General features: G+C 40.9%; 1 protein-coding gene and 1 pseudogene across 1 annotated transcript; one reads left to right on the forward strand and one right to left on the reverse strand.

Moving 5' to 3' along the window:
* The first annotated feature begins 382 nt into the window (after positions 1-382).
* On the forward strand, positions 383-1,310 carry LOC125136516 (olfactory receptor 2J3-like; annotated as a pseudogene).
* An 8,532-nt stretch (positions 1,311-9,842) lies between these two features.
* LOC125136820 (olfactory receptor 2B11-like) lies at positions 9,843-10,780 on the reverse strand. Its single transcript, XM_047797640.1, is given in 2 exon segments — positions 9,843-10,693; positions 10,696-10,780. Coding segments are annotated over 2 exon segments (936 nt in total).
* Between the last annotated feature and the right edge of the window lie 1,784 nt (positions 10,781-12,564).

Raw genomic sequence — 12,564 nt, forward strand, 5'->3', positions numbered from 1 at the left:
GATCTTCAAGCCATTTTGAGTTTATTGTTGTATGTGGTGTGATTAAATGTTCTAGTTTCCTTGTTTTATATGTGGCTGTCCAGGTTTCCCAGCACGACGTGCTGCAGAGACTGTCTTTTGTGCATTGTATAGTCCTGCCCCCTTTGTTGGAGATTAATTGACCATAGGTGAGTGGGTTTATTTCTGGGCCATTCTGTTCCATGGATGTATGTGTCTGCTTTTGTGCCAGTACCATGCTGCTTTGATGACTGTAGCTCTGTAGTAAAATCTCAGGTCTGGGAGGGTTGTACTTATGGCTGTGTTCTTTTTTCTCAAAATTGCTTTGGCAGTTGTATTTCCATTTATCTTGAGTGCATGTAATTCTTTTGCCAGGTAACAGGAAATGAATGATGATGGAAAAACTCAATGCAACTTCTGGAGGCTACTTTGTCCTGCTAGGTTTTTCCAATTGGCCTCGTGTGGAAGTAGTACTCTTTGTGGTTGTCTTGATGTTCTACTTAATGACATTGACAGGCAACCTGTTCATCATTATCGTATCATACCTGGACTCCCATCTGCACACTCCCATGTACTTCTTCCTCTCAAACCTGTCTTTTCTGGATCTCTGCTACTCTACCAGCTTCATCCCCCAGTTGCTGGTCAACCTCTGGGGCCCAGGAAAAGCCATGTCTTACGTAGGTTGCATGACTCAACTTTACTTTTCCCTTGCACTGGGATCCACAGGATGTGTGCTGCTGGTGGTGATGTCCTATGACCGTTATGCAGCTGTATGTAGACCCTTGCGTTACACTGTCCTCATGCACCCTCGTTTCTGCCATGTGTTGGCTGTGGCTTCTTGGGTAAGTGGCTTCACCAACTCGGCACTTCATTCCTCATTTACCTCCTGGGTACCCCTGTGTGGACCTGGCCAAGTGGACCATTTCTTCTGCGAAGTTCCAGCACTGCTGCGACTGTCTTGTGTTGATACCCGTGCTAATGAGCTGGCCCTCATGGTCACGAGCTCCGTTTTTGTTCTCATACTTCTCATCCTCATTCTCAGCTCCTATGGTGCGATTGCCCATGCTGTGCTGAGGATGCGGTCAACAGCTGGACTTCAGAAAGTCTTTGGGACATGCGGAGCCCATCTTATGGTTGTATCTCTGTTTTCATTCGTCATGTTTATATATCTCCAGCCCCCATCAGGAGGTTCTCAAGATCAAGGAAAGTTCACTGCCCTCTTTTATACTGTTGTCACACCCAGCCTCAACCCTCTAATCTACACCTTGAGAAACAAAGATGTAAGAGGGGCAGCAAAAAGATTAGTGGGGTGAGAGTGAGCCTGTATACTTTGACATTAAGAGCATAATGGAGCATCTCTTTACCAGTGGCTCATCTGCCCATCCATGTGTCAGCCACTTTTTCATTCACTCACTTTCTCCGCACTTATGGGCTCTCACAAGGTCACAGAGTTTGTGGCAGCCAATATGAATTAAACACAGACTCCCCAAATACACGTCACTCTCTAAGGGAGAAAAAATCATGTACAATCAAGATCAAATTCAGTATTAATTTTGTTCCAGTGGCACAAACCTAATAAAACAGAAGTATCCTTTTTCTTAATTGAAAATGAGACATGGAACTGTGTTCTGTTCTGTTATGTTATGTTATATTATGTTCTGTTCTGTTCTGTTATTTTTTGTCTTTTTGTCTTTGTAGGGCTGCACCTGTGGCATATGTAGTTTCCCAGGCTGAGGGTCTAATCGTAGCTGTTGCTGCTAGCTATGCCAGAGCCACAGCAATGCCAGATCCGAGCTGCGTCTATGACCTACACCACAGCTCACGGCAACGCCAGATCCTTAACCCACTGAGCGAGGCCAGAGATCGGACCTCATGGTTCCCAGGTGGATTTGTTTCTGCTGTGCCACGACGGGAACGCCAAGGGAGGAGTTGTTTTAAATATTGATAAAGCAGCAAGTGTAGTTCTTATGGAGAGATAATCTTATTAATTTTTTTTTTTGGTCTTTTTGCCATTTCTTGGGCCACTCCTGCTGCATATGGAGGTTCCCAGGCTAGGGGTTGAATCGGAGCTGTAGCCACTGGCCTACGCCAGAGCCACAGCAACTCGGGATACGAGCCGCATCTGCGACCTACACCACAGCTCACGGCAACGCTGGATCATTAACCCACTGAGCAAGGGCAGGGACCGAACTCGCAACCTCATGGTTCCTAGTCGGATTCGTAAACCCCTGCGCCACAACGGGAACTCCCGATCTTATTAATTTTAAATAACCTAGAATATGCCTTTTAATTTCTTGCTTTTTAGGCAGAATTCATCATAAAATTTATCCTCATTGATTTGATTAAAAATACAGTGAAATGTCTTCAATCCTTTCTCCAACACTTACTCTTTTGTTGAATAATAGTTACGATTGAGAGGAATTTTGGCATGTATTCTTTATTATGCCATCAATAGTAAGAAAACAAGTTTTGGAAGTTCCTGTTTTGGTGCAGCAAAAATGAATCTGACTAGGAACCATGAGGTTGTGGGTTCAATCCCTGGCCTTGCTCAGTGGGGTAAGGATCTGGCGTTGCCGTGGGCTGTGGTGTAGGTCGCAGACATGCTGGGATTCCTGTGTTGCTGTGGCTGTGGTGTAGGCTGGCAGCTATAGCTCCGATTGAAGCCCTAGCCTGGGAACCTCCATGTGCTGTGGGTGTGGACCTAAAAAACAAACAAGTACAAAGAAAGAAAGAAAAAAAAAAAACGGAGGCAACCGAGTACTAGGGTCTGAAAGTGAGTTGATAAATCTGATGGGTATTTGAAAGAATTAGTGAAAATATATTGGAAAATGTTGTGATAAAAGCTATATGAAAAAGTAGTGTTTTTCCTTGTTAAGGAAATTGGTCTAATTTGAACAGTTCTGATTAGTAAGTTCATTATGAAGATCAAGGCATCTGTTTTCCAAAGAAATGAAGGTATTTTTATTAAAGTAATAGTTCTGTGACCTACGTTATTGCTACCTTCTCTATCTGAAAGAAGTGTCCTATGTATGTAACATTTTAAAACTGGAAACCATATGGAGCTCACGTGGAATAAGGTTAAAGGACAATTCAACATAAAATAAACACCTGAGTTTTGTGTGGTGATCGCGTTGTCCGTTGTGGTTTTGAGGCCTTTAACCTTTTCATATGATTGATTCAAATCCTATATCCTAAATTTTTAAAATGAAAACCACATTTTCAGACTTCCCCTCAGTTCCTTGGTTGGTTTGCAGTCACACTGATTCTGATGTCTCTGCCTTTGTGTGTCTGTGATTCTCCATCTCCAGCTCGACATAAACGGTAATATGGGCTCTGTGCCTTTGTCCTTAAGCTACTGTCCAAGAAGTGAAGAACCGAGACTGTGTATATAAAAGAATTTTTAGTAAGTAATTGGGGCCACATAGAGTGAACCATCACAGAGCGAAATAAAACTTTTAAAAGCAAAAACGATAGTTTAATACAAAACAAAAGCTGACGCACAAGCATAGAGAACAGGCTTGTGGTTGCCAAGGTAGGGGGAGTGGGAGATGGAGAGGGAATTTGGGGCTAGTAAGATGCAAACTACTGCATTTCGAAGGGATAAGCAATGCGATCCTACTGTGTAGCACAGGGGACTATATCCAGTCTCTTGGGGTAGAACATGAGGGAAGATAATATGAGAAAAAGAGTGTGTGTATGTGTGTGTGTGTGTGTGTGTATATATATGTATATATATATATGTATGTATGTATGTATGAACCGGGTCACTTTGGTGTACAGCAGAAATTGGCACAACATTGTGAATAAACTGTACTTTAATTAAAAAAGGGATAGGAGTTCCTGTCATGGTGCAGCAGAGACATGAGGTTGTCAGTTTGATCCCTGGCCTTGGTCAGTGGGTTAAGGATCCGGCATTGCTGTGAGCTGTGGTGTCGATTGCAGACATGGCTCGGGACTGACGTTGCTATGGCTGTCTCGTAGGCTGGTGGCTACAGCTCCGATTTGACTCCTAGCCTGGGAACCTCCATATGCCATGGATGCGGCCCTAAAAGCCAAACAAAAGGGGGGAATTAAAAAAAAACTCCCCCCCATGTAGTTTAGTTCTTTGAGCCACCTTGTGCTTATGGACGTTCCAACACTTCCTGTAATACACGAGCCTCTGACTGTCTAACTTTAAAAAAAGTTGAAATTTCTCATCTGTTTGCTTTCTTTTCTGCTTGAAAACATAAAAAATCTATATCTATATCTACATCTATATCTATATCTATATCTATATCTATATCTGTATCTATATATTGGAGTTCCTGTCGTGGCGCGGTGGTTAACGAATCCGACTAGGAACCATGAGGTTGCGGGTTCGATCCCTGGCCTTGCTCAGTGGGTTAAGGATCTGGCATTGCTGTGAGCTGTGGCGTAGGTTGCAGACGTGGCTCGGATCCTGCGTTGCTATGGCTCTGGCGTAGGCTGGCAGCTACAGCTCCGATTAGACCCCTAGCCTGGGAAACTCCATATGCCATGGGAGTGGCCCAAGAAAAGGCAAAAAAAAATAAAATAAAATATAATAAAATAAAAAAAGTAAAAAAATATATAGACTATTTTTCTTGGAATGCTATAATTATAGCATATACGATATCAAACCCTAGACACATTGCCATGATACTTGAATTAATTTGTAATCCAAAACAAAGGTCAGCTACCAAAATTCCCCCAAAGATTAACACATACATTATTGTGTTTATTGTTTTGAACTTTTCAAACCACTAATGTGAATCTTATGCAGTTGTATCACAAACCACAATGAAATATTACCTCATACCTGTTGGATGGCTATCATCAAAAATAATGCAAATAATAAATGTTAGCAAGGATATAGAGAAAAGGGAACCCTCCTACACTATTGGTAGGAATGTAAATTAGAACAGCTGAATTACCCCATGACCCAGTGATTCCATTCCTGAGTGTAATCCCCCCAAGCCCCACTAATTTAAAAAGATACATGTACCATAGCGTTCATAGTAGCATTATTTATATTTGCCAAAATATGGAAACAATCTAAGCATTCATGAACAGAAAAAATGGATCAGGAACACATGGAACATATATATATATATATATATATATACACACAGACACATATGTACACAATGGAATACTACACGGCCATAAAAAGTAATCACATTTTGCCATTTGTAGCAACATGGATGGACTTGGAGGGTATTATGCTAAGTGAAATAAGTCAGGCAAAGAAAGACAAATACTATATGATATTGCTTATTTGTGGAGTCTAAAAAATACAGCAAATTAATGAATGTAACAGAAAATAAGCAGATTCACAGATAGAGAGAACAAGCTAGTGGTTACTAGTGGGGAGAGGAAAGAGGAGAGTGGCAACGTGGTGGTAGGAGATTAAGAGGTACAAACAATTGTGTATAAAATAAGCTACAAGTATATGTTGTACAACACATAGAATATAACCAATATTTCATAATAACCATAAGTGGAGTATAACCATTAAAATTGTGAATCACTGTATTTTGTATACTTACAATTTATGTAATTTGAACCTAACTATACTTCAAAAAAAATAAGAGAGAGAAAACAAATAGCCTAACTTTGGGTTTTCAACAACAACAACAACAACAACAACAACAACAACTGAAGGAAAGAAGACACACGACTTGCTTAAGTTTAACTGACTTTTATGTGACAAAATCGGGGTAATGACAATAGATTTTTTATTTTTTATTTATTATTTATTCTTTTATTTTATGCTTTTTAGAGCCCCACCTGCAGCATATGGAGGTTCCCAGGTTAGGGGGTCCAATTCGGAGCTACATCTGTTGGTCTACACCGCAGCCACAGCAATGCCAGATCCGAACCACATCTACAACCTACACCACAGCTCACAGCAATGCTGGATCCTTAACCTGCTGAGTAAGGCCAGGGATCGAACCCACAACCTCATGGTTCCTAGAGGGATTCGTTTCCCCTGGGCCACGACAAGAACTCCACAATAGATTTTTGTAGTCTGAGGCCCTTTGTCATGGCCAGCAATGCCCAGGGTAAGCTAGAAGGTCCGAACTCCTAGCATTGCCAACCCTAAACCTAAAACCAAGAATCGGCAAATTGGCAATCACCCAGCGCACATGAATCTGAGTCACAGACAACTTTACTGAAGAACTGACACTGAATCCAGCCTTTTCTCAGCTAAGAATGGAGGCTAAATGCCGTGAAGGACCAGCTTCTTCTTTATCCCAGTAAAATTTTCCTTCCCTTCCAGACAGCTCTTGTCTCCCAGTTTTTGTCCACTTCCTCTCATGCCTATTCCTGTGCAGCATATTCTCTGAACACATGCTCAGTTATCTCGTCTGCGTATGTCTCAGCAGTGCAGGATGACTGGCACAAGCATGCTATCAATAATTACAGAAACCAGCATGGCTTCCATCCCAGATACACTCGTTTTCTTTTCCTTTGTTGGTCTCAGCTTTGCATATTATATCTCTATTTTACAAATGTGGGGCTAGAAGGGCACTGGTTATCATATGTCATGACAGCTCTAAGTGATTTCAAGCATAATAAACTTTCAAATTTAAGTCCATCATATTCCAATAACAATTCAACCACGAAGATAATAAAAGTTATGGCAAAAATAATGGTATAGAGACTTAGTATATTGCACCACCAGATTTCCCATTGTTAATTTTTACCATGGGATTTTATTATCTTCTGTTTATAATAATATAATATGAATGTACATTTAAAATATTTTTTTCTGAAATATGACAGAGTATAATGCGACCTATTCATCAATGTTCCTGAGAGTATTTCCCAAAGACAAGATAGAGGAAGTTCCCTTGTGGTGCAGTGGATTAAGGATCCAGTGGTGTCACTGCATCGACTGGGTCACTGCTGTGGCATAGGTTTGATTCCTGGCCTAGGAATATCCACATGCCATGGGTGTGGCAATAAATAAATAAATAAAAGATCTAATCAAGGATCACATTGATTAACTTTATGTATCTGTCTCTTAGTGTGCTTTAGTGGAAACTCTTTCTCACTCCTCTCATCTCCCCCCTCTTCCACCCCTACCCCACTCCTGCCCTAGTGGCCTCTGGGACTCTTCCAAGTCATTGGAATTCTGAATATCGCCTTTCGAGTAGACATTGGATTTATGGTAGCTGTAAGACATTTGTTGAACCAGAATTCTTATTTGCATTAACTTTATTTTATTTTACTTTGTTTTATTTAGTTTATTTTTTGCTTTTTAGGGCCACACCTGTGGCATATGGAAGTTTCTAGGCTAGGGGTCGAATTGGAGCTGTAGCTGCCGGCCTATACCACAGCCACAGCAACCTGGGATCTGAGCTGCGTGTGTGATCTACACCATAGCTCATGGTGCAATGCCGGATGCTTAACCCACTGAGCAAGGCCAGGGATCGAACCTGTGTCCTCATGGATACCAGTTGGGTTCATTACCACTGTGCCACCATGGGGACTCCTGATTTGCATGTATTTTGTTTTAATCCTATCCCTTAGAGCAGGATGCACTTGTTGCATAGTAGTTATACTCTGCAGATCTGAGAACACCTCTAATGTGAGGGAAATCATAGGTAAGGTTTTGTTTGTTTGTTCCTGGCTGCACCCACGGCATGTGGAAATTCCAGGGCCTGGAATCGAACCTGTGCCATAGCAGCAACCCAAGCCGCTGCAGTGATAATGCAGAATCCTTAACCTGCTGTGTCACAAAATAACTAGTGAAGCCTTTTTGACTTCTCCCTTAAAGACAGTCCTAAATACATGTCTACATTTTTAGGATCTTTTAGAACAAAAGTGAAAATATTTTGCTGTCTTCCTTTCATTCTTCAGGAAAGATTTGCTTGGTTGGGAAAAGAAGAAAAGCTTTTGACCAACTTCTTTGAGAAAGCACTCTTGAGATTGCTCATGCTTTGCATCCAGGATAGAGTACACGCTAAACTTCACATGTAATATGTACTTCCTTCAACAGAGCTTCTTAATGGTTCCTGACAGTATTCTTCATGCTGGAATATACTGAACGTACATGCTGTGGAAACGTGAAGTAGTTTAGTAAAAAGGACATGTTTCTGTGACTTTCCCCCTACCACTACACTCAACATTCTTTATGCTTAAATGTTTGTGTGTATTTCCTTTAGGAAGCCCCAATATTTCAGAGTCTGGAAAGCCCAGTTCTGAAATGCGTTGTCTTTACAGACGTAAAAGATAAAGAAGTAATCTGAAGAGCTCTCAACAGTCTCATAGCTAAGCTTTTGACACAAATCTTCCTGGATTTTGCCCTCCAAACTGAAAATGATCACATTCCTCTGTGTTTAAGACTAAGTAAGACAAAGGGTGTCTTTATTATTTCTTTTTGATTAAAGTGCAGTTGATTTACAATGTTGTGCCAATTTCTGCTTATAGCAAAGTGATCAAGGATATCTTTACTCAAAATGATCAGAGACATTATCTAACATCACAGAATTTTTTACTTTCATTGGCCTGTGTGCGTGTGAAATTAAAAAAAAATTTTTTTGGGCATTCAGGCCAAAACTCAGGCCAAAATTTTAAATTATTTAAACAGCTAAATTTTAAAGTTATTTAGAATATTTTCCAAATGAGATAAACCAAAGTCTGTTTGTCTCAAGAACTGGATCAAGCCTCCTATGATCTGCTTTTTTTAAAAATCAAACATTAGATATGATTTCAAACTGTTTCTTGTTCAGGATAACATGCAACTTTTCATCCAGTGGTTTGCTTAGATTTTGATCATACCCGAACCCATGCCAGAGAAGTCTAAATGGTTCTTGTTTTTCTTAGCTGCTAGGTTCTTCGCTACACAACCATTATGTTGATTTCTCATCCTATTAATTTAACAGCAAGTAACCATAAACTCTTTAATTTGCTCTAAAAGTGTAACTAATTTTGTGACAACAGTTTGATAGATATGAACCCTAGAGCTCAGTTCAGTACTTTGAATTTGTCATGATACAGATTGTGAGCATCAAAGAGATACTCAATTGCTTAAAGTAAGCAAGTTGCTTTCCCTTCTAGAAATACAAATTGCTTCTTCTTGTAAAAGATTCTTGAAGGATTTCAAAAGGCATTCCTGGCTATTTCCATTATGCACAAAATGTTTCCAAGTTGTGGTTCATGATTCTCTCAGAAGGTTCATGCTTATGATATTTAAAAGGGATGTTAAGAAACTTAGGCACACATTTTATCCATTTTAATATTCAACAATAGATCCTTTAGGTAAAAATACAAACCCTGTACACTTGTTAGTTAAACAAGAGTCACAGTGTGCTTCTAAAAAAGCAATAGGATCTACGTAAGTTGAAATTGGTTGTCTTCTGAGACTCACGGTTGGTCTGAGGTGTAGAGTGCCTCACTCGGAATGCACACTGGCACCGTGCTGCCCACTTGCATGTGACCAGTCTTGCCGAGAGTGATGAAATTGTTCTTAGGTGGCACTGTCATAGGAAATCCATTGGTGAATGGTTACCATGCTGTCTTATGATTATTAACTTTAACTAACTAGTTTGTATTGTAATATATAGTACTTTTTAAATACTGTTTGACATAGTTACTATTTCAATATGTATTAACCAGTGTAGACTATTTGTAGTGTATTTCCACGGATTGCCCTAAGTAGTGCATACTAGCCAAGTATCACCCTTGTCTAACACCATTAGAAAGAGCATTATAAATATGACATATTTTGCAAGAAGAATAACATGATCTGAGGAAAAATGAGATGAGAATGATTTGTCAGAGAAACTCCTATATACCTACTCACTTGTCAAAGAATGTCATTCGATGTCTGTGAACTATCACTTGGAAGTGAAAACGCTCCTCACCAGGTTGCCCCATGCACCCTTTACATCCTTATTCCTCAGAGTGTAGATGAAAGGGTTGAGTGTAGGAGTCACCACTCCATAGAAGAGAGCCATGAACTTGGGCTGGTCCCTAGAGATGGAGGAAGGGGGCTGAAGGTACATGCTAATGCCTGGACCATAAAAGAAGAAAACTACAATGAGATGGGAGGAACATGTGCCAAAGGCTTTTTTTCTTCCCTCCGAAGATTTAATCTTAAATACAGCATGTCCGATAGAAGCATAGGAAGCGAGAATGAAGCATAGTGGCACAGCTAACATGAAAATGCAAACCACAGAGAGTGTGAGCTCATTAGCGCCCTTCTCACCACAGGCGGCCTTTATCAGAACAGGAATCTCACATACCAAGTGATCCAGTGTGTTGTGACCACATAGTGGTAAGTGTAATGTGACAGTGGCCTCTGAGACAGTGTAGGTCATTCCACCCAGCCACACAGTGGCCACCAGTAGGATACAGGTGCGCCGATTCATGACGAGGGTGTAGTGCAGAGGCTTGCAGATGGCCACGTAGCGATCGAAAGACATAATAGCCAAAAGCAGACTTTCTGTGCCTCCCATCATGTGGAAGAAATAAAGCTGAATGGCACAGCCCAGATAGCTGATTGTCTTCTTCGATCGTCCCAGGTTAAATAGCATCTGAGGGACAATGCTTGTGGTGTAGCACATGTCCAGAAAGGAGAGGTTGGTGAGGAAGAAATACATGGGGCTGTGCAGACGGGAGTCTAAGGTGGACACCAGAATGATGGCTATGTTTCCCACCATGGCCATGGGGTATGTTAGAAGCAGATAATGAACAGAGGAAGCTCCAGCCAGGGACGATCCGCAAAGCCTAGTAGAATAAACTCTTCTGGATGGCTTTTGTTAATTCGTTCCATTATCTGCAGTTTGCTTCCCCTGTATCGGAGCAGTGGCAGGAAAGGTAGAAAGATTTTGAGAAATGACAAACACAATTGTATATAGTGGGAGTATATGCACACAATTAAGCATCCATTCATAGAAGATTGGGTCCAGTCACTTGGGTGGGTGGGGGAGGATAATTAAAAGATGTGACACCAGGGGGCTTAATTTCTCCTCATGACCCTACAGCATAAAGACAGCTACCTTAAGCAAGTAACCGAACCTTTCTGAAATGGAATCTACTACTCTGTGTGATAAAGATGACAATGAGCATGTCCTTGTGTTCTGGTAAGGATTGAATGCCAAGCAGAAGTGACTGTGTTTCAGATGCTCCAAAGTAATGCTTTTTCATCCCTTGGTTTGCAGAAATACCAGCTAAGATTATTGGTTCCTACCTTCAGGTGCCCGATGAAGTAGATGTGGCTGGGTCTTAGGAATCAGATAGGTCTTTTTCAGAGTCCCTGCTGCAAAGCCTTACTGAAATGTTAAGAAGAGCGAAAGGGTGGAGTTAGCTCTAGCACAAGGAGGAGGTGGAGAGAAGCTAGCCCTAGCCCTTAGTTATCATCTAGATAGGCTTGTCCAGATGCAGGTTGAATTATTATATCATCCCCATGGGGACTAAGAAGGCTTTTACAATTTAAATCCCTGGGGCTTATCTTGTTTTTAGGTAAGGCCTTGGCCTGTTATCAACAGCTTACTTACTTATATGTAGCTACAAATATGACATTTATGTCCAGGGAACTGGAACAGGAGGAAAGTATTTCCACTGAGGACCAGAGAGTCATTGGTTTAGAGGCAACTGATTACATTTGTAGGCTGGCAAAGCACAGTTTTCACATACTCTGTTTCTCTGAGTCCTCAAGGCCATCGTGTGAGGTGTCACATCGAACTCCCCTGGGCTAAGATATTATTTTGATTCCAAAATAACCCTAGGTCTGTTGTGCACAGTGAGATAATATCATAACAATTCCAACTAATCCTTAATGAGCCTTGTGTGCCAAACACTACAGTAAACCTTTTGGACCCATGAATCATTTTAGTACCTATTCCCAAACCTTATGACAAAGGAAATGTTAGTATCTGAATTTAAGATACTGTTAATCATTCATCCCAGTTGTCTGCTAATGACTAGGGAGGTTTTAAAGATCAAAAAGCCATGAATCCCTTAAATGAGGTATTGAGATGGTGAGACTATAAATCCAGTGTTCAAGGTTCCGTATATGTATAGCTAAGCTCTAAAATTCTATGCTCGAACGCTGATCTTTTCCATGTCATTCTCCTGGTATTTCATTACTTTCAATTCTCTGATATCATGACATTTTGTCCAATTTTTCATCTACTTCCAATAATATTCCATCAGGACATCAGGGCCTCTTTATCTCTGAATTTTTTTTCCTTTTGTCCTTGCCCCAGGCATGCAGACATTCAGAGATCAAACCTAAGCCACAGGAGTGACAATGCAGGATTCTTAGCAGATAGGCCTCCAGGGAACTCCTGTCTGGGAATGCTTCAAGTCCTTTGTCTCTCCATCTCCACTAACATTTTCATTCTAGTGTATCCTATCCTTTTTTTTTTTTTTTTGGCAGACCCATGGCATGTGGAACTTCCCAGGCCAGGAATTCAACCCATACTGCAGTTTTGGCCTTTGCCACATCTGCAGCAATGTGGGATCCTGAAGCTGCTGTGCCACAAGGGAACTTCTCTAGTGTATCTTTTTGTACATCATTTCTCATCACACAGCATTTTATTTATATTGACAGGG

This window comes from Phacochoerus africanus, chromosome 9, assembly GCF_016906955.1.
Source record: "Phacochoerus africanus isolate WHEZ1 chromosome 9, ROS_Pafr_v1, whole genome shotgun sequence".
NCBI lineage: Eukaryota > Metazoa > Chordata > Mammalia > Artiodactyla > Suidae > Phacochoerus > Phacochoerus africanus.